General features: G+C 40.0%; 3 protein-coding genes across 8 annotated transcripts; 1 reads left to right on the top strand and 2 right to left on the bottom strand.

Moving 5' to 3' along the window:
* The first annotated feature begins 810 nt into the window (after window positions 1-810).
* rab7a (RAB7a, member RAS oncogene family) lies at window positions 811-9,666 on the top strand. Of its 2 annotated transcripts, none has more exons than XM_042089305.1 (6): window positions 811-1,139; window positions 6,481-6,543; window positions 7,375-7,501; window positions 7,742-7,960; window positions 9,093-9,221; window positions 9,459-9,666. In XM_042089305.1, exons 2-6 carry the CDS (start codon window positions 6,491-6,493, stop codon window positions 9,552-9,554), a joined length of 624 nt encoding a protein of 207 aa, XP_041945239.1. In that variant the 5' UTR covers window positions 811-1,139; window positions 6,481-6,490; the 3' UTR covers window positions 9,555-9,666. The 2 variants fall into 2 exon arrangements, with proteins under 2 accessions (XP_041945239.1, XP_041945240.1); XM_042089306.1 differs by lacking the exon at window positions 811-1,139 and adding an exon at window positions 4,374-4,397.
* Window positions 9,667-11,115: 1,449 nt separating this feature from the next.
* Window positions 11,116-16,215, bottom strand: hmces (5-hydroxymethylcytosine binding, ES cell specific). 4 transcript variants are annotated; one of them, XM_042089301.1, is made up of 7 exons: window positions 16,079-16,215; window positions 15,398-15,588; window positions 15,179-15,322; window positions 14,410-14,607; window positions 13,970-14,124; window positions 13,670-13,862; window positions 11,116-11,662 (listed from the first exon to the last, which is right to left on the bottom strand). In XM_042089301.1, the coding sequence occupies exons 2-7, from the start codon at window positions 15,584-15,586 to the stop codon at window positions 11,474-11,476; spliced, it is 1,068 nt and encodes a 355-aa protein (XP_041945235.1). In that variant the 5' UTR covers window positions 15,587-15,588; window positions 16,079-16,215; the 3' UTR covers window positions 11,116-11,473. The 4 variants fall into 4 exon arrangements, with proteins under 4 accessions (XP_041945235.1, XP_041945236.1, XP_041945234.1 ...); XM_042089302.1 differs by having other exon boundaries at window positions 15,398-15,603; window positions 16,079-16,203; XM_042089300.1 differs by having other exon boundaries at window positions 15,398-15,600; window positions 16,079-16,203.
* Window positions 16,216-16,318: 103 nt separating this feature from the next.
* On the bottom strand, window positions 16,319-23,466 carry tada3l (transcriptional adaptor 3 (NGG1 homolog, yeast)-like). Of its 2 annotated transcripts, none has more exons than XM_042090407.1 (9): window positions 23,424-23,466; window positions 22,593-22,823; window positions 22,250-22,497; window positions 22,036-22,141; window positions 21,733-21,865; window positions 21,061-21,164; window positions 20,216-20,316; window positions 18,343-18,534; window positions 16,319-17,037 (listed from the first exon to the last, which is right to left on the bottom strand). In XM_042090407.1, exons 2-9 carry the CDS (start codon window positions 22,800-22,802, stop codon window positions 16,845-16,847), a joined length of 1,287 nt encoding a protein of 428 aa, XP_041946341.1. In that variant the 5' UTR covers window positions 22,803-22,823; window positions 23,424-23,466; the 3' UTR covers window positions 16,319-16,844. The 2 variants fall into 2 exon arrangements, with proteins under 2 accessions (XP_041946341.1, XP_041946342.1); XM_042090408.1 differs by lacking the exon at window positions 23,424-23,466 and adding an exon at window positions 22,959-23,377.
* Between the last annotated feature and the right edge of the window lie 1,047 nt (window positions 23,467-24,513).

Raw genomic sequence — 24,513 nt, 5'->3', positions numbered from 1 at the left:
TGGTGCTGTTTTGCGTTTGCCATCGAAAACGGAATGAATTGTAGGCCTACCTGCAAACAATGCAAGAAGCCTATGCTGACTGCACCAGTGCTCAAAGTATTATAGAAGTTTATCAATAAATTGTTAATAACTAACTAACTTCTATTCAAGTCATATTTCTGGGACTTTCTGGGATAATTATTTATATTTTTTATTCACTCGTTCAAATGTTCATACAAATTCACAAGTTCTCATCAGGTGAGTGAAAGTGGTCATTTCAGATGTTTTTGCCAGCACTTCATAAAACTCTCATAGTTTGTTTATTTGTAGGATATTGCTTGTTCACAACATGAGCTGTGTATGCAAAGACACAGAGTTCAGAGTTCACACATTTTGAATAAAATACACTTCTGGGACTCCCTGCTAATACTTTTGGGAATGTTAAAGTATTTTTATTAGTATTATTTAATTTGAGCTACATTTTACACTGATATGGCATGATGGCAATATAAACACAGCTAACAATGGTATTAAATTGCAGTAGCCTATGATTAAATGTAATGGAATATTCAACTAAGGTAGACTGCTGTTGTTCACAGCACTAAGCTATTTATGGTTACTAATATACTCCGAATCTCTGGCCCTCTCTTAGAGCCAGGCATAGTGAGCTGGCCCTCGGAAGAAAAAGTTTGGGGACCACTGCCTACCTAGCCTATCCATTTGTGGTGAAAATGTAACATGTTTACAAGACGATGGAAGGTGCAAAGGTGTGTCATCCAGAGCGTGCGTAATGACGTAATGAACTGGGGGTTGTTTTGGAGGAAGTAAGCTAGCTAGCTAGGGGCTGAGGTAGAAACAGAAAGGGAAAGATTGTGAGCTGAAGTCCTACGGTGACGGTGCAGTACACGGTTATTATTTCTTTTCCAAATAGATACTGTTTTTAGCTGTAGTATCAAAAGAAGGACATCATCTTTACCCAGCAAACCAGTCATTGACTGTTGTCTGAAGACGATATTGGACTCATCAGGTTTTCAAGCCCTGCAACAAAAGACGAAAAGCCTGCTTCTAAGGGACTGGCTGTCCCGTTAGTCAGCTGAAGATAATAGCTGCCTAACGTGTTTAGAACGATATTTAGTTACATCGGATCGTGTGTCTTTCAGGTAAAGTTTTAATCCATTTGTTATGTTAAGGACTAATACATTGCTTTGGCAGTTTCTCACAGACAACGAACGTTGGTTTTCTAGTTAGCCATTCTAGACAGTTTGCCGAATAGCTAATGTTAGCTAAGTTCGCCAAGCTGCGTCAATTTGGCGAAGCTTTATTGTAACACATATTAACGTTAGGTTGCTAATTTACTCCCTAACCCGAGCTGGGTGTTTTCTAAGCAGCGGCTTGCTCATATTCTTGCAACGTTGCAAATATTTAGAATAGCTAGTTCTACTAGCAAGGCAGAGTAGCTAACTGCCTGCCATAACGTTAACGTTAATTGACTGGTAGGTCCTAACGTTATTGCAAATGCTATAGCTAAAAATGTGTTCGGTTCAAGGAGGGTCGTTTTTGCAGCCATGGGCCTTGATATCAAATTGAATTGCTAGTTGACGTGGTAACTTGGTCTCTAAAGTACACTGATGGTCTTTTAATATTGTTTTTGTTGTAATTATTGTTAGCTCTTGCAACCTTTACCCAGTTGCGAGAACGCTGTTAGCCAATTTTAGCTAGCTTTAGCTCTCGAGGTTGGATACGCCTAATGCTAGCCACCCAGCTGTGTAGCTAGCTAGCGTTGATTATGTTTTCTCCAGCTGAGTTTATACTGCTGATATAGCTTAGTTAAGACATTAGTAGATATTGTGTTTGGAAGGTATGCAGCTATAGCCAGTAATGCAAAATGGTGACTTTCAGGCTGGCATGACAGTCAGTTAACGTTATAACTTACCTTGTGGTCGTTAGTGTTAGATCGCTCTAATGCTAAGGTTGGCTAGGTTATGACGCCTACTCTAGCTAACCAGCTGGGAATATCAGATAACGTTATTGCTGCAGTGGTTTGCTGTTGTGTGTATCAATGCGTTTAGCCAGCTGAATGGTTTGTTTCTGTTGCCTTAATTGTTATACCAAAACGTTGCAACTAGTGAGCGATTTGCGAAATTATATGTACAGTGAATAAATGCGAAGAGTTGCCTCTGCGATACTAGCAAGAGGCTGTTGTTGGGTCTGTGATTGCGAAATGTGCTAAGGCCTACCACAAACAACTTTATTTAGCTAGCTTGTCAACAGTTCATTCGGCTGGCAATTTGACCATTTTGAATTGACCATTTTGAATTTCGACTGAATTTTTAAATGACAAGATGAGTTATTTGTTAAAGGATGGGCTTAAGGTTAGGTAACGAAGGTAACGTTGGCCACGGGTTTCAAGTGAAGGGGGTGGCGAGGACCCTTTGCACCATGTGATCCGACTTTTTCGAGTGTCATGGGTTACAGATTAAATATGGAGTTGACAAATGCAGGGAATTGCTCTCCCTTAGTTCTCTCGGATGATGCATGTGCGGCATTCGTGTATCTATAGATTACATTTAGCCTTTAGAAGTATGTTGGAAAGTAACTTAATCTGCATCATTGTTGTTCAGTGCAGTCCTTGTAAATGTATTTGTAATAATTTTGTAAGTTTATGAAGGTGAATAGTGAAGACCACTTATTTTTTTTCTATGTGTGTTTATGGTGTTGTCAGACAGGCTTAGTTTGATAGGTAGGTTAGCTAGGGCACCATAGTCCCATTCAGTTTTATTCCGTTTTATCCAGAAGCATTAAACAGTTGAATAACCCTGAGACGAAATCAATTGCCCCCTCACAGATTTAATGTGTTGGAGTGAGGCTATCCATCCACAGCTAGGAGTGTAGGATGCATAAGTATACCCCAGGGGTGTCTCCACCAACCCCCTCAAAGTTACCAGTCAGAAAGGCTGTGTTCCTTGTAACTGATCCCTTTTTGTTGGTTTGTGAGAAAGGGTAGTCCATGGAAATTGACCACAAGCTTCTGTCTTATCATTAATTCAATTTGATTAGTAGGCTAGTCTTTGCACATGACTGTAACAGTATTTGCATAGGTTTTCAATTATTCTGGTTGTTGAACCTGTATTTTTTGGAAGGTGAATAAATGAATTAGCCTACCCTCAGCCTGCATAGCACCTCCCATTTCAATGTAGTGCTTCAAATGTGGCGTTCCACACCATCACAAATTCCTCATAGGTGATTTGTTTTATCGTTGTAAATTGCAAGAATTTGAGGTGGACAAGAACAACATTAGCTACAAGACTGTAAGAATGGTGTCCTTTGTTGTGTAACGTAGTTCCACTCACTGTACAGTGAAACAGGATTATATGCCCTATGACTCTGAGTCACTTTTAATTGTGTACGAATTTGTTGAAGTGCCATTGATGTCTCAACTAGTGCCTGTGTTTTATTGAGGTGTGACTAGGTGGTAAGAGAACAATTTGGATGCTAAATGCTGGTCACTCAAGAGAATCTACTTATAGACTTCTCAGTGCCTCTGTACATTCCTTATGTGTAGAGAGCCCCATTCAGTAGCCACTGAATCCATCCGCACCGTGCATAGACCATAGCCGCAGAAGTATACTCAAGGCTTTAGGACACACTCGATCACCACTGGATCCAAGGAGTCCTCTAAGGGGGGGAGGGGGGATAACTCTCCTTTTGCTTTCCCAAAAGAATTGGACAGTTTACATGAACACCTGTATGATAGTTTACATGAACACCCTAACATGTGCATGGCTGTTTGAGAGAGTTGGCATACAGATTTGTAGGTAATAGGCAGTATGAAGGATCCATCGAAGCTACCTTCAAAAACAACCATTACAAGGGTAGTTTAAATGTATGTTGGACTGGAAAAGAAAGTCTGATAGTTTGGAAAGATACTTGTTGCCACGCTCCCGTGTTTGGTATCTTATAAGACAGCAGTCTTTCCTGTGTGGATCAGAGCCAATCTTCCGCAAAGATGTGGAAGAGAGAAAGGGGCATTTTGGCCCTGACTGGTCTGAATGTGATCATCTCCACCAAGGGGGCAATAGAACAAGTGTTGTTTTCAGTGGTGCTGCTGACATCCTGACCCCCACTAGCCTGTGTGGACATGGCACAGCGATCCCTGAGGTTACCCTCCAGAGCAAGGGCAGCGTGTGTAGGGTCAGGGCCAGGGTAATATGCCCTAGTGGCCTGGCATGCGTGAAAAAGGGAAGCATTACAACACAGTGGGTTTTAGCAACATTGGTTAGGATGTCTTCACTTTTTCTGAAGCATATTTGCCGGACATCTTGTTTAGTGTTTTGGTTGAGCAAAGTCCTTGGAGAGAGGATATTTTTTTATGAGTATGATATGGTTCAATAACATCCAACCAAAAGTAAGCTCAAAGGGTAAGAATTTGCATCTGTCTTCTATGTTTAGTTTATGTAAAGTTATGTTGCTTTGGGCTGCTAAGCTTCATCAGAGATTTAGACTTCAGTATGGAGGGAATTTATCCTATAACATCTTCAGTATGGAGGGAATTTATCCTATAACATCTTCAGTGTGGAGGGAATTTATCCCGTAACATCTTCAGTGTGGAGGGAATTTATCCCGTAACATCTTCAGTATGGAGGGAATTTATCCCGTAACATCTTCAGTGTGGAGGGAATTTATCCTGTAACATCTTCAGTATGGAGGGAATTTATCCCGTAACATCTTCAGTGTGGAGGGAATTTATCCTGTAACATCTTCAGTGTCAGTACCCACTGCTGTGTCCGGGAAAGTTTGCATGGTTTCGCTTATTTCTCATAAGAAATGAGGATGAAGCTTTTCATTTTGTCAAGCTTCTCCTAAAGCTCAGTATCCAGGGCTCTGCAGAGAAATTCTTGTCTTTTTTTTTTTTTAGAAAAAGCTGCAGAGCTGCCAGAGGGCTATCACTGAGATGGCAACACATGGCTTTCAAGTGGTGTATTTGAGGCACTGAGGGAGGATTGCTTTGTAGCACATTTGAAATAAATGTCCATTTTAGAGGAGAGAAAGAGGATCATGGCATATATCTTTATATCAGGGCATAAATGTACATCTTTCAAGTATTTTGAAGAGACTTTGTTTATTACTGGGGAAAGGAAGGGGGGCGAGTGTCACCCTCCTCGCAATCCCTCATAGATATTTACCTCGTCACCTTACATCCTACCATGTAGGCTAATGTTGCCAAGGGTTGAGCTGTAATTTGTATAGTCTACTATCTTATGATTCCAACTCTTTAACCCAAGAAGCTAATACTACCATAGAAATGATTTAAATCTTAAAAGCAGGAATCACAGAGATTGTTTACTCTGGTTGATGTTCTGCCTATCTAGAAAGAAACCCCGTTCTGGCCGGCAGCCTCCGTCACACAGATGGTTACAGTCACTGGCAGCCAGAGATTTTGGTTTGTTTTTGTTTGTTGACCTCTCTATGCACCAGGGGACATGCTGTGCCCCATAGCTAATGTCCACAACCTGATTTACTGTCTGGGCTGGGCGTTTCAATGCACACAGCTCGTTCTCTCCCTGCTCAGGTGGCCAGCCAATAACCTTTTTAAAGGGGGGTGGTCACGCGTCTGACAGACGAGAATGTTGTCGACGTGTGAGACTGCTCAAGTCCAACTGGCTAGTGGTCCTGCCTTTCTGTTGATCAGTCCACAGGGAAAAGGGGAAGTGGTCTGTCCGTCACTGTACAACAGTAGGCATGGCTATGTGTCTGTGCGCGTGTGTCTTGTGACCAGTAATGGTTTCAAAAGAGAGCACATGACTAGTAAGAGCATGAGTGCACTGCACACGCAGTAAGACCTCTGTCCCAGTACCACACAAAAGGTTGCTTTTCGTTTTTTAAAACTCCTGAAGACTATAGTAGCGCTAAATTGATTCAAGGCACTCATTGTCATATTTGAACAAATACAATGAACAGCCCGGAGGGGGAGAAAGCTGAGGAATGCTTATTGCCAACATGCATAGCATGCTACTGGAGGTTCCTTATTAGCCAGTGGAGAACAGAAGCAGTTGGTATGTCACTGAGCTGCAGGCACAGAGAAGCCTTTGGGATTAGATCAGTTCTGCCCTAGTTGTGAGGTTATTGCTATCAAACATAATGTGATTAATTCAGGTTAAAGGTCATCCTTTGGTCAAAGGTTAAGTATTTTGTGGAATGATTCTTTGTGTGAGATAGATATGAGAATGTGAGATTGAGATGAGGTCACTATTTTTAAAATCCACCAAGTTCAGGTTCTCTCTGTCATGTGGGTAGTGTAGATAATCTCTTGTGCAATTCAAAAAAAGTGATTCAAGGGGTATACATAAAAACCTATTTTTGGAAAATGTTTCATTTGTCATCGTCACAGTCAAATTGTAATCTGCAGTGTGCAGATTTAAAGGTGTATATATATGTTGGTCAGTCATAGAGCATGGGTGTAGTTTGTATTTCTCAAATAGCCTTCATTTGTGTTCTCTTCAGCTCAGACAGAATGACGTCTAGGAAGAAAGTTCTACTCAAAGTGATCATCCTGGGAGACTCTGGGTGAGTACCACAGCGTTTTGAAAATAGGTTTGCTACCAAGTCAGTTTTGGGTGATTACCAAAAGGAAGACCTGTTTTAAACAGAAAACATTTTAAATAGTTTGACAGTTGTGCTGTCACAGTTGGGTCTGTTTTATCATAAGCTATATATATGAATAAATTTTGTGTTATCTAAGAATGTTAATTTCTGGTGGATTCAGTGGAAGTGATTTACCAGCTAGGTCCATATAAGTCACAGTACTTTGAGCTAATCCAAACCCTGTCAATGTATATTTTACACCCATAATATGTTTCTGTACTACAATGTAAGGATAGTGTCCCACTTGGGGAAGCTACAAGCAAATACAACAACACTGCATATTGCGCTTTTCAAGCCATCCAAAGTGTTTTACAGTGAAGGAGGAACCTCACTAATCACCACTGATGTGTAGCATGTAGATGTAATGATCTGTTTCAGTATACTGTTGGTTTGTACCAAAAAGCCACATCACAGGCTAAAAATGTATAAACCATAATCAACACAGCAAATGTTGAATGGTAATGCTAAGATATGGTAGTCCTGCATTGTACACATAATAGAAGCCCTCTTTGGGTGTAGAGTTCTTCATGCAGTCATTTTATTTGTTAGAAGTAGGTGGTTGTTGGGCATTTTCCTTACCATTCTTTTATACTAGTTAGCTATGGAATGATCTTGTCATTTCTATTTTTCCCTTCAAAAGTGGTTTTCATTTCATGGCTGGTTAAATCATAAGAAACATCCCTGAAACATAGTTGAAGTAAGGTTGGCGTATCTGTAGCATGAATCTCTCTTTTTTTCTTTCTGCTTTTGAAGAGTTGGGAAGACCTCTCTTATGAATCAGTATGTGAATAAGAAGTTTAGCAATCAGTATAAAGCAACAATAGGAGCTGATTTCTTGACAAAAGAGGTGATGGTGGATGACCGACTCGTCACAATGCAGGTACAGTCATGCCTGAATTATGTTTTTTAATATGCCAAAATCTGATTGTTTTAATAACAACCACTCATTGCATTTAAATGATTATTAAGTGCCATTGCTTTCCAGATGTTTTTCATAATGCTTTCCTATTATGTTGATCAGATTACAGCATGATTCTAACAATTGCCTACCCTTAAAACTGTCACCATGCAGTAGCCTACAGTAGAAGCTCTAACTGGAATTCTTTTGGTTCCTCTGAAGATATGGGATACTGCAGGCCAGGAACGATTCCAGTCCCTAGGAGTAGCATTCTACCGCGGTGCAGACTGCTGCGTTTTGGTGTTCGATGTGACCGCTCCAAACACTTTTAAGACCCTAGACAGCTGGAGAGATGAGTTCCTGATTCAGGCCAGCCCACGTGACCCAGAGAACTTCCCCTTTGTGGTGCTTGGCAACAAGATAGACCTAGAGAACAGACAGGTAAGAATGTGGCATCACCAAAGGGATAGAACAGCAAAAAAAAAAAAAAAAATTCTTCCTCAGAAGTGCAGCACCTTTATAGCCTGGCTAACGCCAAACCTCATTGAGATGGGGGTCTGGGAACTACATATTAATTTTCTCGTATTTAAAATGTGGTTTAAGAATGCCCAGAGCCGTTTATTGGCCGCTTCAAATGTGTCTGTACGTAGCTCATAACCGCTTCGGTGTGTAGTCATCGTCTTGCTGTCACCCCTCCGTTCTGTGATTGGTTCCTTCGTTGAGGTGAAAACGAAGTCCATGGAATCCAGGCTGCCTAGAAGCGTGAATGAAATTGCGCACGTAAGGCAGCATGGGGAAACCCAGGCTAGCACCTTTATGGAAATCTGGCAACCTTTGGTCTTTGTGATAATATTGTTTAATAATATGTATAATGGGGCAGTTTAATAATATTTATAAGGGGGCAGTCGTAGCCTACTGGTTAGGGCTTAGGGCTTGTAACCAGAGGGTTGCCGGTTCGATCCTCGACCAGTAGGAACGGCTGAAGTGCCCTTGAGCAAGGCACCTAAACCCCTCACTGCTCCCCGAGCGCCGCTGTAGCAGGTAGCTCACTGCGCCGGGATGAGCTGAGAGAACTTCCCCTTTGTGGTCACCTCACTGTGTGTTCACTGTGTGCTGAGTGTGTTTCACTAATTCACGGATTGGGATAAATGCAGAGACCAAATTTCCCTCGCGGGATCAAAAGTGTATATATACTTAACTCAGTCCCTTGCCTTTGATTCCCTTTGATGTTTCTACACTCATTCTCATTGGTGGGTGTTGCTCACGCTTCAGTTTGCCTCCTAACTCCACATGTCTGAGCTGTAGCCGTTTTTTTCGTTACCATGATGAAATCTCCATTTTGAGAGGTTATGCTGACTTTATCTTTGAAGTTCGTAATTGCTTTTTAATTTGGAATGTAATGTTAGCAGGCAGGGTATAGAGTAATTTCATACATCAAGTTCACATCACTAAGTTTTCCAGCTCTCTTCCTGTTTACACAAGTGCTTGCTTATTTTTGGTCAGATTTCTTCAATTCCTTAACCACCACACTACCACCGCCCCTGTAAATCACACCTTGTTGTCTGCTCTCCAGGTGACTACTAAGCGAGCACAGGCATGGTGCCAGAGCAAGAACAACATCCCATACTTTGAGACGAGCGCTAAGGAAGCCATTAATGTGGAACAAGCCTTCCAGACCATAGCACGCAATGCCCTTAAGCAGGTATGACACAAGAGCTGATGTGTGTAGCCCTTACGGAGTTGAAGTGATATTCTAATTTTGCTCATTAATTCATTCTGTCCGTCAATGCGTTCTAGTATACAGTTAAATATGAGCAGTTGTAATTGTTCATAGCGGAGTACATTGTGTCTCACTCACAATAAGTCGTATTGTCATGACGCGAACTGGCTTTGCTCTTTAAGTTTAATATCCGTTCTGTATCACCATGGCTGTGCACAGGAAACAGAGGTGGAGCTGTACAATGAGTTCCCTGAGCCTATCAAACTGGACAGAAACGAGCGGGCCAAGCCATCAGCGGAGACATGCAGCTGCTGAGAATCCTGGAACCCTTGGTGGTGGGGGGGTCTGTTGTAGACCCCCCCACACCCTCTCTGGCCTTGTCTCTCCCCTCTGCCACCCCCACACAATCTCTCTCTCTCCTTACCCTGACCCTTCCCCCCCCCCCATTCACCCACCCACCGCCTCCCCCACGTTTCCCCAATATTATAACTGGCCTTTGTAGAGCAAGCAGGCTTCCTCTTGTAGAGTACACCGTACATGTTAATGCACTCACATTCATATACTCGAAGACACTTAAGCTCAAGAGGCTAACATGTAAGCTCGAAGACCACCAAAATAAGTCAAAACCTTTTTGGTAAAATATGTGTGTGATTATCTTAAAAAATAATAATAATAGCCCTTTTAACCCTGCTCTATCACAACTCTGGACACCTTTTTTTGTTTAGTTTTTTTCCTGCCCTTCTCTTTGTGCAAAGCTCACGTCCCTGCAACACTTGAAAGGGGGTTAGGGACTTCCTTACTGATTTGCTCCCAAACTGTATACATGGAGAATTGAGATGTGAAGGATGTGTAATTAATCTCCGTACTTGATCTTAAAAATGCATCTACAGCCACATCTACAGCTCTTAAGACATACATGGATGCTAGCATGAGTAGTCTCAGTGGTAAACTGGGTGGCAAGATAGGGGGAAAGAAGCCTGAAAGCTTTTAATTTCTGCACTTTGTTGACTTTTTCAAAGCACCTCATTTCCAGCTTATACAGAAATAGAAACTACCATTTCAGTTCAAACTTAGGGTTAGAGGTATGAATTTAAAACACTGCCCCGATTACTGACAAGTACTGACCTGCTTATCCCTATGTAAAAGCGCCCTACCTTTTTTAAAGCTTTTTTCATTGGCTTCATTGTCATGACTGATCGTCAGTGATTGAACAGGTCTACAAAACGTAGCTGACCAATCGCAAATTCCCTGACTTGGGTAGTGTTTTTTGTCATGTGATTTCAAACCTTTAAAGACACATGTTTGGTCAGTTGAACATGGCTGGTGAAAAGGATTTTTAAAAGGTGCCCTGGTCTGTCATCCAATGCCATACAAAGCTGTACCCGTAGATGAACCCTGAGTAAGAAGGAACTAATCAAACACCCCAATCAAATAGCCAATCACATGTCAGGGAGGAAAGCAAAATGTTTTTTTCTTTGTGTATGAATACAACTCACTACTACTACTAGTACTAGTACTACTATGACAATTAGTACTTCTATATTGTCTACTTTTTTATTGTCTACTTTCATGTCGTAAGAGTTTGTATAACTGCAAATCTGTTTGTTTGTCGATCTGTGGCAAAGGCCAACGGCCTCTGTCTTACCATATCTCACTTTGTGTCTGCCGGTAGCTCAGGTTGGCAAAGAATTTAAGTGCTTGATATCACTCGGATCTTTTACTGTCTGTTCATACATTATTATTATTATTATTGTTATTATTATTGAAAAATTTGACTTGCATTACATAGACAAACACAGAACTTGATAAAAGATAGGGAAAATGTTCAAGCACTCATCATTGAAATTAATTAAACCATACATGCACATCATACACATTGTTTGGGAAATATATGTATTTCAAAGTAATAATGAAAATAAAAAAATGTTGTTAAATAAATGTTGTTGTTTTGCAGAATGGAACAGACCATTCTGTGTGTAGACTTGCACATACAGGAAACAGATATTGCATGACTTACAAGAGACACTTTGCTTGTTTGTGATCAGTAAAACACAACTAAACCTGAAGACTTTAACACTCCAAAATGTGATTCTCCAATGAATTAGCAAAAGGATGCGTGTTGGATTTTCCAACTCACTGCTAGCGATTATAGAAAACACCTGGATTATTGGTCTTGCATTTTAAGTCTAAATCCTAGCAACAGTTAGGTTGCTACACCACCCATTCAAGTCACTTCACTTCTTGCTTGTTCCACTGCCCTGAAGCCATTGCTGCAGCGGCCCTGTTTTCTTGAGTCGCTTTGTCTCTGTGGATTTTTCCCTGGCCTCTGTATTTGTGGAATCTTCAGGTTCCTTCCTCTTGGCGGGTGTGGAGCTCTTTAACCAGCTCATCATCATCTTACTGCTAGCAGTCTCCACAGGCTTCTGAGCAGAGTAAACAAAGTAGGAGGGAGAGCCAAAGGGCTTAGGAAGCGCCATACAAGAACATGGCCACACTGGACACTGCTTTCTGTACTCATTCAATAAAAATGGTAGCCTCAGAGTACAGTTTAAGCTGACATTCTGCTGAAAGACCTTACTGTGAAACTTGATATGTTCTACAATATTAAGTTTTTTTTTATTATTCTCTATTTTAAATTCCACAGGTTAAGACAAAATATTAACGATAAAACTATACTTTCTGCTTTTGATATTATACCTAACCAATTTCATAGTGCCTGCATCTGGTTAAATTAACACTATACCACTAACATTCAAGGCCACAAAGAAAACAAGTGAGCAAAGAAAAATTGTCAACTAGAGTGGAGTAAGACAGATGTAAATACAGATGCTGCCTGCTTGACAATCCCAGTAAAATGCTCTTGCAGGCTGCTCAGATTTTGTTTTTAATGGTAAATAGGCTTGGTTAGCCGATGTGGGAAATCTCCTACCGTACAGCACTATTAACACCTCTCCTGTGTGTATCTGAAATAGTGTTTTCAAACACGTGTTTATTAATAATCCTTGATATTCACAAGTATCAAACATTTTGAAACTGTTGTAAATATTCTCAGCAGAGCAGAGTTGTACTATCAATTCAGACACATGACTAACAAAAATGTAATAAATATGCTATGCTTAATGAAACCTACACTTCATAAGAGCCTTTCACTAGTAAGAACCTGTACTTGTGGAAAAAAATGGTGGCTATTAATTAGCAACGGTGATTTGAATTAGGGCTGTCAATCAATAAAAAAAGTAATGAGTAAGTAATTTCACACAATTTCGCTGGCGATTAATCACCATTAATTTCCTTTCTAATGAAGCTTTTAATAATGGATATTGAAGTCATGTAATTAATGTAAACTCAACAAGGAATTCAAAATTTAATGTTTATTTTGTATATTTTTTAACTTGGAGCAGATTCTACATAGAACAAGCTAACAGATCCCCAATAAAGCCATTAAGGCCATTGACTGTTAGCTTGACATGCTTTTTTTTCTGCTTATGCACTTCAACAAACCCCAGACCAATATATTAATTGTTAGTTAAATGTTAACAATAGTCCATAATAGAAAACAGTGAGGGAGAGAATTCAAAGAACTTTTTTTGAAAGATAACCATGCCAGTTTTTTCCTCAACAAAATGTTGGCTAGATTTGGAGCGGTATTTAGTCCTCTGCCACCTCCTGCTAGCATGTCAAGTGATACGTATGCGTGCATTAGGTTGTCTGCTTATTTTGATACCCTGGACTTTATCCTAGCTTTAGAACTGAGATTAGTAAAGCCTCTAAAAGTTTTTTTTTTTTTCAAATGAATCAAAATTATTAGCATGTTCATTTTGACAGCACTAATTTTGATAATATGTTTAAACACACACACAAAACAATTTGATTCTGTGTGTTAGTAATATATGCTCAGAATCTTGTACCACTAAGCTGAATCTAACCACAGGGTTCCCACACATTTTCCATTTCAAAATTCCATACTTTTTCCATACTCAAATTGTTGGATACTTTTCATTGGGGAAGTGCTGTGTTGGAAGGTGCACTCACATTTTTAGTTCTCTGTCAGCATAGCCTACATATGTTGGGAGACTAGTGCACTGCTGGCAGAGGCCTCAGAAATCACCGTAAACAGTATTATTTGTTTGCAATAACAGTTTATCAGATAATGCAGTATCCATGTCTTGGTATACCCCATTCAATTGTATCTTGATTAAGCTACACAACAGTAGGAATGGTTCATTATGACCTGAGTGAAGTGATTAGTACTGTAGATGCAATAGTCTGGAAACACAAATTATTCTCCATACCCTTGTTTCTTTTTTCCATACTTATCCAGACCTGGAAATTACTAAAATTAAATTCCATACTTTTCCAGGTTTTCCATACTCCGTAGGAACCCTGTAACCAAAATATTTCAATCACAAAACAACTTGTATGATCCATACCTTTTTAATGTTAGGATCCACAGGCTGTAGGCACTCTGGTGAATTGTTGCGCGAATTGTTGACAAAGGATGAAACGGGGTGAAAGGTCAAGACATCTCTGGGGCGCAGCAGTTCCAGGGCCTCAAGTGATCGCACCTCCCCAAAGTCCAGCCATCGCCTCACCTCCTCCTCACCATCAAGCACCGCCGGCATTCTACAGAGCATAAGTTTGACAACACATAAACGTTAACAGCTCAGACCTAATGACATTACATTAACAGACAGCATTAAATGAAAACAGTAATTTAAGAAGGGACTTGCCGGTCGTGGATGCTCTGAAGATCAGGAGAGGCATCTACTGTGATGACCGTGTAGGTGTACAGAGTTTCCCCACCAGAGGGAGGTGTCCAGCAGTCAAACAGGCCTGCAATGGTGAGCAGCCGCCAGCCGGTCCATCTGCACTCCTCTTCCTGATTCTGTGAATAGAAATCCAAACACACACAACATTTTAACATGAGGGGAACTGTGTCACAAGCACCAGTCTCCCAAACACCAGAGAGTCCCACATCTCTCTCCCACTAATTTCCTTTCACTGTCCCATACACGTAAAGAACAAGGTTTAAAAATCATATACTTAAAAAAAAAGACTGTGATTCGGAAATTAACTTTGGACATCCAGCAAACACTGTCCAAATGTAAGTTGCTTTGAGTACAGGTGGTAATGCATCTAACCAAATGGATGTTTTCAAAGGAGAGGATACCTCTTCTTGTTCTGGCGTTTGAGCCTTGAATGGACATTCTTGTTTGACATCATCACACTGTGCACCAGCAGGCCCAGGCAGTGTTTGCTTGCTTTGGGGAAAGTAGATGAAAAATGGCTGCTTGTCCTTGTCCTTCCTCCTCCACTCATAAAAGCCATCAGCCAGGATGACACAACGTTGACCTTTCAAAAGGGGATCCTAACAGACCAGAATGTCATCATAGATTATTGGTGTCTATCACCTCCATGCCACAAAAAGGAGAATGTCAACATTTTAACAATAATATCCAATGACACACAGAATGTTCTTTTAAGGCTGCATTCCAGCACATGAATTTATCACACTGGATTAAAAAATAACTTAAGAATATGTTAACATAAAAATATGTTAGTCTAGGATTACGCTTAATGTACAGGAAACTCATAATGTGTAAACATTTTTGTTTGTTTTTTAAATGTGCATTCAACTGCCTAATAAATTACTAGTGTGGCAATATAAATTGTTTCTATTGGGAAACAATATGTTAGTCTAGGATTAGGCTTAATGTACAGGGAACTCATAATGTGTAAACATTTTTGTTTGTTTTTTAAATGTGCATTCAACTGCCTAATGAATTACTAGTGTGGCAATATAAATTGTTTTCACTTCCACTACAGCATGGTGTTTAGAATGTCAATTAGGATTACATTGATAACTTGTGTCCCAAAAACGGACCACTCATTGTGTGATTTTATCATGATTGCTCTTACAAATAAGGATGGACAATCACCTTGTAGGACTTCTTTTCCAGCAGGCTCTCCCTCCGACAGTTGTTGGTGCTGTATTGCATTTTGCTTGGGTCATTCTCCTTGAACCAGGCAGGAACCAGGCCCCAACGCATAGCAGCCAGGACAAACTCGTCTACAGGAGCATCCTGTGGATAAAACCTAAAGATGCTATTTCTTCTACACTAATGCTCGAACTGCAAATCAAACTGGCAATACTGTACCTTCTTAAAATGTCTATGAGATAATAACACTGGGCTGTTGGATTGGGGGCTCTTATTGTAAGAAGGTCGATACTTGTCCATATCTCCATCTCGCCACTGAGGTCGTCTTCGCCTTCCTGACCGGTCTCGGTACCCAGAAGCTCGGCTGACCTCATCTGGCGCCAGGGTGCACGCAGTCCTTCCGCACATGCCTAGGCAAAGTACTACTACGTCACGTGACAACAACATAATGCACAGTTTATAAACACAAATGTTATAATGGACTTCATGCAAGGGAAAGTAGCCGAGCGTAAACGTTAGTATGCCATTAGTTTGCCGGTATAGTCAGATATCACCACGAGTTATTTAATCATCTCCTTGCAGGGGTTTTCTGAGGGAGCTAACGTTAGCTCGAGCTAACTGCATAGTCAATACTTAACATGAACGTTTCGGAATTTAACTAATCTCCAGCGCATATTTGGAAAGCTATGTTATAGTGCAACTAGTGTAGTGAACGTTTCTTCTATTAAATCAAATATGATCCAGTTACCTGATCTCTCAAGTCAAAAAGATAACAATAGACATGTCCTGCAAACCACAAAATGTTGCCTGTTGGTTTGCAGTTTGTGAAGCCAAAACCTCTACTCTCTCTCTTTAGGACTCGTCTAACATATTAGTCTCCAAAAAAAGTCAAGTACCTACCTTCCAGAGAAAAACGATGTCACATAGGTCTAGGCCGATCGGAGATGCTTGCTCGGTTTGAACAGAGACGGTTGATAAAGCTAATCTAACTATAGAATATTTGGGTTGAATGTGTGGTCTGGGCGCAGTGGCTGACGTCACGTTCCACTTCCAGTCTCCCTACGAGTCACTGTACACACGCAAAATGACCTTATAAAAAAGGCTATATTGTAAAATTAAAATAAAAAATACAGAGAGGCATTGACACACGTGTTGGAATGTTTTTTATTCTTTTACGTATTTATGTATTCAAATTCCCATATGTTTTCCATACAATACACAAACCATTACATAAAAAAACTAGGCAAGTCAGTTAGCCAAATAATATCTATGACATAAAACTACATCACTTCTTCAGTATCATAAGGAAGCAACAATTAACACAATGGAGTACCACAAATTAAACAAATGTATAATTCCCTGCCAGAACTACCTGCTTAATACTTATGTTCTGCTGTCAAGTCAAATGCATTCAGACACGTCAAATTTGACTTGGTACGCATGCACTTTCAAATTTCACTTATCAACCACCAGAAAATCATTCAAACATCATGTTGCTGGTATTAACTTGGTACTGCGGGCTGTATAAAAAGGCAAAATGTGGTAACAATGATTGGCACCAAAAGGTGGCAGAGGCATGATATGATCAGTCACAGTAGTGTAGTTTCAGGAGCTAATGGGCTGATTCATTAGTACAACACTAATGTCAAGCCACTGAGATGCAACTCTAGCCGTCAAGCAGTTTGAGTATGCTCTCTCTCTCCTTCAGGGCCTTCCAGGCCTGGTCCTTTTCTTTCTTCGTAGGTGTGCGTTTCTTCTGCCTGGCAGCCATGATCCGACGGAATCCCTCCATGACTTCATTATCAGCAACTCGGACCCGCTGTCTTAGCTCCTGTTTGCGCATCTCCTCCCGAGCCAACCTAAGAGGTCATTGATATTTAGTTTCAGTAGTAATGAATGAATGAATGACTGCACTTTTATTATTTATGCTCTGAGCATTCACTATTGTCCACTATTATCCATACATGACTGTGGATCTACTCATTTACCCTTGACATAATGTGTACACTATTGTATTTTTTTCAACAATTTATTTTTAAATCCTTATATATTGCTGGATCCATCTTTCCTGGCTGTTGTAACAAGTACATTTCCCCAGTGTGGGATAAAATAAAGTCTTATCTTATCTTATCTGGCCTTATCTTACAGTTTTGCTCAGTCGCATTTTTCAGATCAGAAATGAAATTCTCAAAACTACCTGTTTAATCTTCACATGATTGTGTCAACAAGTTGCAAATGCTTTGGTACATCCATGCAAATGATTATGTACAATTCTCTGCTGTTTCCTACATTATCAATTGCTTATGTCATGTTGATCAAAATGTATCATAATTGGTCTCTGTTGAAGTCTCACCTCCCACAACATTTAGGCATTAGTTCATAGCGCAAGTCTTTACATGCAATATGGTTGAACAAGTTTTCATAATATGTCAAACAAGATGATATTCGTTGTGATGTGTGATGAGAATTTGTGGCCCAACAGACAGGAGGTGTAGGAAGACTGCACTGTAATTCCTACAGCACTGCATGTACAGTTTTCCCTAAGGAGATTGTCCTATGTTCACATTTCTATCTGTATCGCAATGACATGGTCTGTCGACAAATGACATTACAAACAGTAAAAACGTAAATGTGAATCTTGTCCAGTCTCTTGCACTCAAACTCCCATATACACTACTGTGTAACCTACAATTTACAATAATTGTCATCAAAACTTTAGCCATAGTTTACATCAGAACATCCTTCCAGAGTACACTGTTATACTGACAACATGACTAAGCAATTTGACTGTCTTATCCGTGCACAATGACACAAGGACTTGACATTCTGATGGCACTGACATGTTTATTGACACAGATATTTACTTTTGAGGGATGAACTAAGGATTTTGAGCAAGAAAGTGGCTTTTGCAGGTAATCCATGGTGTTTTGGTATTTGTACGAATTGTTTTGAGAAATGCACTTACTGTTTTGCAAATGTCGAGGATGATTCGAGAAATGTACCAAAGCGACTGAGAAAAACTGTAATATACCAGAACACTGACCAAATATAATATAGAACTAAACCATGTAGTAAAACTGTAAATGTAATATAACAAAAGTGTAGTGAAACAGTACAAAAACACATTATTTTGGAGTTCTACTTCAACGTTAACTGGTGTTTACCTCAGGAGCTCCTGCTTGCGGGAGCGGTTATGGGCACTCAGGGCCTTGAGTTCTGCTTGTCTCTTGTGCAGCTCAGCGAGCACCTCATCCTCTGCGTCCCCACCAACTCCCTGACGTTCCTCTGAGTCTAGAAGCCCCTGGGAGATCAGCTCATCCTTGATTCGGGCTTCAAGGGAGCGGGTGTGGGGGACACTGTGGGTAAACATAATGAATGTGTAAATAACAAATAGAGGCAAAGCGCAAAAATATTCTAGAAAAAAAATTCAGACACACTTGAACAAAACAAGAAAATGAGGAAAATGGAATATTGTGACAGGCTTCACAAAGAAACTGATAAAAAAAACTTTCACTTTAGCACAAACTATTTTAAAGAGGTGTTTTTTATACAAGATTTACATTTGCAGGGAATAGTATTCCGGGAACTTCTCAAATTGATTGCTGTGTGCTGGGCACATGATGAGGTTTTTGGGACCTGCCATTTATTTCAGATATACATGGGAGAGGTGTTAAATTCCTAGTGCAATAGGGGATTTCCTACACTGGCCAATCAACAAGCAAGCCTATTCCCCACCAAAGAAAATCACCAACAAAGCAACCTTTGTGAGCAAAAAAACATCACTAACAGATCAGCCTTTGAGAGCATTTCACTGGGGCTATCACACCGGCATTTTCCTTCATCTGTGTTTCGTTGAATTAACCTACTGTCTCTAAAATGAAACTTGCACAAGTATTATAGTAGTAAAAAAATGGTGCAAAATATATGTAGGATATGTGGAAGAAGTCTTGAAAGACCATGCAGAACACATCATTTCTAAGGCAACAATTGATATGACTCTCCACTGTGCTCAATAAGTTTCACTTACAATTAGGGCTGTCACTTTACGTTCGAAAATCGATTGCACAATCGATTGGACCAAACAACACAAGTTTCGAAAACTAAAATAGGGAATCGATTTTAACCAAATATTTACACTATTCATTTTAAACTAAATAAACAAATAAAAAAGATAGATGTAACAAAATTCACAAACAAGAATATAAGAATATAAAAGAATTCCGAAGTGCAGTAAACATTGCGAAAGCTAAAAAGAAAATTCCCACCAATTTTAGCACCGGGAACAGCTGTTTCAATCAACTGCTGTGCTGCTCGTGTTTTGCCAAAAAATGGAGGACAACGCGATCAACCTGTGCGACATGTAGAGAGACGAGTGATGGGCCCTAATAACTTGAGGAGTTCGATGTGGAAGTAGCCTACTTCGGATTTTTGGTATATCAAACTATGGAGAAGAACAAAGCGGTAGGCTACGCAAACTGTGCAGTCGAGTTCTACGTAGGCGAAATTTGTTTGACATTTCTAATCGTAAACACAGACACAGCTACGTTGAAGCCTGCAGTCATGTCACTGATGTAATGGCAGTCCACTCGGCTTACTGGTTTTCGAGAATGTTGCACTTCTGTTTGTCATTGTGCACGAAACTTCACGCCAGTAAATCCTCAGAAATATTGCTGGCTTGCGTCTACAAGCGCCCTCTTTACGTTCGTCCTAATGCCTGTTAGTTGTTTGTGGATTGGCCTATAAGTTGAAAATGGAAACGTCTTTAGACATAAAAAATCGATTTTACAATCGATTCAATGAACACTTATGTCTCAAAAATCGCACTGGATTTTTTCACAAAAGTGACAGCCCTACTTACAATCCATATTTTTTCACTGAATTGGTCTGCACTTCTGTGAAGTGAGCTGCTAACTGATTCACTCATTCTAAATCTGATTCTGATAAATACTTTGCCCACATGCAACCCAACTGACAACTTCCAGACCACAATGAAAGGAGTGCATGTAAGTTGGGCAGCCCTGAACCGTGTCTTCTCACCTAAAGGCTTTCCCCTGACTGCGCGGTGAGGTCCCTGCCCCATCGTCCTTCCCTGGAATGTCTGGAATTGGGGAGTCCTCCATCGGCGATATGATGTTTTCCTACAAAAACAAATACAACTGTTGATCACACTCCAGATTTTCAAGTTATGGCCAAAGCTTAATTATATCAGGCTGTGTCACACTTCAACTCAGCTTTTTATATCAAACTATTATATTAATTGATCTAGTGTCATAAGCATAAAATGTAAAGCACATTGAATGACCATTGTGTATGATAATGTGCTATATATATATATATATATATATATATATATATATATATATATATATATATATATATACATATACACACGGGTTTCCCGTTTACCAACAAAACTAGATGCGCGCGCAGCCGTGGGCCAGAAGACGCTTGGTGGCCGTGCACAACGTTATAAATTTAACCTAAATAGTCGGCTGCTGTAAGCTACAATCGGAATGTTTTGTATACCCCTGTTTTCTCAATGATAATAACATCTCAAGAGTTTGCATTTTGCATATATTTGTATATTATCAGGCTATATTTCAGAGTTTGCATTTTGCATTATTAATATAACATCGTATTTTGACATTTTTGGCGAAGACATGCATTCCGTTAGGGATACTGAACATTTTGAACATTCTCTAACCATTGTGATTTCGAATTGGTGCAGTTTTCAGCACAAAAACTCATTTTATTCTTTTCATAGAGAGCGCCGCTCTATGCTGTTATATGGTGCTTTCTGCCTCTTAGTTGCGCACGCATGTTTTTGTGACGTTGCATAGAAATCCATGTATAAATCTGAACTTGAAACATCTGATTCTGACCTCAACCAGTGCCTGGAGTAGACGTTGAGTGAGAGGACCAAAGGGACAACCATCCTCAGGAGGGTCATGCTGGGACTCTGACTTTTTTATCAGGGCATCTACATCTGAAAAACACACACATATATATATGAAAAATCAAAGGTACATTTTCTAAAAACAAATTATGACCATTTTCAAAACTTATTTAAAATATTACATAAATATGTTGGCCATGTACAGTATGTTGACCACAATGGTTTAGATTAGATATTTAACATTTGAGGTATAAAGAATATTTCATCAGCTAGTATTAACTGATCCCATTTATGAAGTGCCTGACTGTCAAGTATGAAAGGTAACTGTTCAACTACAGTAATATCCCCAATCAGAACAGCCCTTCATAGACAGTAGCATGCTCTCAATTCTAGAAAAATGACCTGAAGAACCACTGGCTGTCATGGTTGTTGTCATTGTTGGGTGTGGTCTTGTTTCTCTTTTTTTTAAGTATATATTTTGGGGCTTTTATGCCTTTAATGCGACACGATAGTGTAGAATGAGAGGAAGTGAGTGGGAGAGAGTCAGGGTGGGATCCGGAAAGGACCACGGGGCGGGAATCGAACCTGGGTCGCCAGCGTACGGTGCAGGTGCCCCTGCCAGTTGCGCCGTCTAGTTTCTCTTATGCAGTGCACTGACCTTTGGCATCAAGCTCAGAGAGCGGCCCCTGCATGCTCTTCTTTTTGTCATTGGCTCTGGCTCCTTCCCTTTGCTCCTCCAGGAGATCCTCTTGTGCCCAGCGCTGTGAATAGTGCTTACCCAAGGCAGGGACCTTGAAAGAGTACGACCAGTAAGACTTCTGACCAATGCACACATTTCTTACTCAGTTTAACACACATTCTTCATGCATTAAGACATATTTAGCCGATGGTGATGTGTAAAAATGGCATTTTGATTCCACGTTTGGTTTATGTTTGTGTGTGGTAATATGAGTAAGCCCACCTTGTAATATTCAGCCTCATCATCTGGAGGCTTCAGTAGTTCTTCCAAAACCCGTATTTCTTCATTGGTTATATCAGCACAGTATGGCTCCACTGAGGCCCAAAAGCTTCAACACATTACAGAAACACTAGAGTGAAACTACCAGAAACATAATATTATCAGGTCAACGACAATAGAAGAGGCTGCCCTTTCAGGTTAGGCTAACTTGACTTACCGGTTAGGAGCATCATTTTTGGGATTGCGTGGAATCTCTTGGGGATCTTCACTGAACTCATACTCTGGCACTTTGGGCTGCAAGTTCTTAGATTTTGGTCGACCAGGACCAGGTCCTGGGCCATGGCTTCCCTTTCCATCAAGTTTCTGCTTCTTAGGCTTTGAATGTCTAGAGGTAACAGAGAGGTCTGCATCTTTCAGCTTCAGAAACCTCTTATCTCCTTTTTTATCCTGCCAGTCTGTCAGAATCTGTAATGAAAATCAATCGACATAACTTTATAGTTAGTTGTTAAAATACAGTAATAAGCAGGACAATAATATACAAATGTGTATTTCAGTCTGACCTGTCTCTGTTCTTCCAATGCTCGAAGACGTCGACTCGCCGAGGAGAGAAGGGTCTCCAACTCCAATTGGAGTGTGTCTAGTTCTTCTATGCCAATTCCATCATCTTCTGAACGTCCAAGAACCGCTGTGTATCGCGGACATACCTTGGTATGCTCCACAGGCTTAAAATCATAGTATTTAAGTGGTGGGCAGTCCTTCAGCTCGCTCATCTTGTCTGTCAAAATATCTATCTGCAAGAGAACGTCCCAAGACATTTTTATGATGAGCGCACACCTTTACAGTGGACAGGATGGCACCTTATATTTGTAAACATGCATATACTTGGGTCGTCACAGTAGAAAACATAGATGTTGGACGTTCATTACCTGGCCTACAGGCTTGCTATATTGTTCTGTGAATGGTCCCATACAGTTTAATGTCACGTGCTGATTATAGGGATAAACACTTGCAGACACCTTATAGTCTAACGTCAACTTTGACTGTGTAGATACGGAAGCGGCAAATGCCTACATTAACTTTACTCAGCTTACTTGGTTCTTCCATTCAGTAAAGTTAACAAAGATCCTGCCCTGTTCACGCTATGTGTTAATATAGCTTGCGCTAACATTAGGAAGTAACGCAAGCTAGCTAACGTTAGCTAATACCAAGCTAAATCCCCAGCTAGCCGAATAACCGGTTTCGCCAAACCAAAGTAATACATCTCATTGAACATTGTGCATGTATTGCCTTGAATTCCTCCAACATTGTTTTATTGAAACACGCGGTATCTACATTGTGATTTTCTACGAATAATAATAAATTCAGTTAGCTAATTAAACGGTAGTATTTACCTCTGGAAAGGGGCAGCCATTACCGAATATACCATATCTATATGAAGGGGGGAATTGATAATATAGGTCACGGGCTTGGTCCATATAATACAGAACGTAAGAGAAACTTTATGATTCTTTAAATATATGTTGTTGTCTAATTACATTTACAGCATTTGCTGTTGTGTCTAAGGGGGTGGGAACGCGTTATTAGAGGAGAGCTCTTGTGTACTGTAATGGTTTGGCCGAGGCTACAATCTGGTCGTGAGATGCTTCTGATGTTGATGATGTTCTGTCGCCTTTGCTGTAGTGCTGTTTTCATTATGCGTTTACATGTTACACAAGCACACCATATACCTTTGCAAAAACATTTCCATTTATCTTCAAATATCATTCTCACCATTAGGATGGATGGACAGTGATCTATTAGATCTGGATCTCAGTTGGTGCATGCTTTGATTGTACATACTGTAGCCTACCTGTTTATATGGTTCATACTACATATCCATATTTATTCAGTTTCTGTAATATATTCTGTTAAAACACTGCATATATCTATATTGTTCTTACTACTACTATAATGGTACTGCCACTACATTGCACATATAAGTACATGTTGTTCATACATTGTTCATATTACATAGCCATATTTATTCTGCTCTTATAAAGTTACTGCTAATACACTGCACATACTTATATTTAATTAAATGCTACTCTAAAACACCTTCTGAAAACAACTACACTGCACGATGTCTTTTGTCCTGTCTATGCACTACGTTTTAGGCTATATCACATTGCACTTTTCTGCTTTTTTGCACTTCTGGTTAGAAACAAACTGCATTTCGTTGTCTCTGTACTTGTACTCTGCACAATGACAATAAAGTTGAATATAATCTAATCTAATCTTATTTATACGTTTTTAGATTCTGAGTTGAGTCAACCCTATGTGGTTTGTGTCTGTTTGCTACAACTTTAATGAACATTGGTAGCCTACATAAGATAATGTTGATCCTAATAGTGTCATAGCAAAATGTACCGTTGTTTTGCGTTTTTACCATGCATGCACGCTTCAGTGGCAAAATAATATCCGATCTTACCATTTTGACAGTAG

The sequence above is a fragment of the Alosa sapidissima genome, chromosome 4 (assembly GCF_018492685.1).
Source record: "Alosa sapidissima isolate fAloSap1 chromosome 4, fAloSap1.pri, whole genome shotgun sequence".
Taxonomy (NCBI): Eukaryota; Metazoa; Chordata; class Actinopteri; order Clupeiformes; family Clupeidae; genus Alosa; species Alosa sapidissima.
This window is presented reverse-complemented; position numbering and strand designations above follow the sequence as displayed.

Coding starts and splice junctions, on each gene's coding strand:
- tada3l (XM_042090408.1), bottom strand. CDS start 23,000: ATGGGACCATTCACAGAACAATATAGCAAGCCTGTAGGCCAG. Junction 22,498..22,592: donor CATTGGAAGAACAGAGACAG/GTCAGACTGAAA, acceptor TTTTCATTACAG/ATTCTGACAGACTGGCAGGA. Junction 21,165..21,732: donor CTCTGAGCTTGATGCCAAAG/GTCAGTGCACTG, acceptor TGTGTTTTTCAG/ATGTAGATGCCCTGATAAAA.
- hmces (XM_042089301.1), bottom strand. CDS start 15,586: ATGTGCGGAAGGACTGCGTGCACCCTGGCGCCAGATGAGGTCAGCCGA. Junction 14,125..14,409: donor AAACGCCAGAACAAGAAGAG/GTATCCTCTCCT, acceptor TTCTATTCACAG/AATCAGGAAGAGGAGTGCAG. Junction 13,863..13,969: donor CTTCAGAGCATCCACGACCG/GCAAGTCCCTTC, acceptor TATGCTCTGTAG/AATGCCGGCGGTGCTTGATG.
- rab7a (XM_042089305.1), top strand. CDS start 6,491: ATGACGTCTAGGAAGAAAGTTCTACTCAAAGTGATCATCCTGGGAGAC. Junction 7,502..7,741: donor ACCGACTCGTCACAATGCAG/GTACAGTCATGC, acceptor GTTCCTCTGAAG/ATATGGGATACTGCAGGCCA. Junction 9,222..9,458: donor CACGCAATGCCCTTAAGCAG/GTATGACACAAG, acceptor GGCTGTGCACAG/GAAACAGAGGTGGAGCTGTA.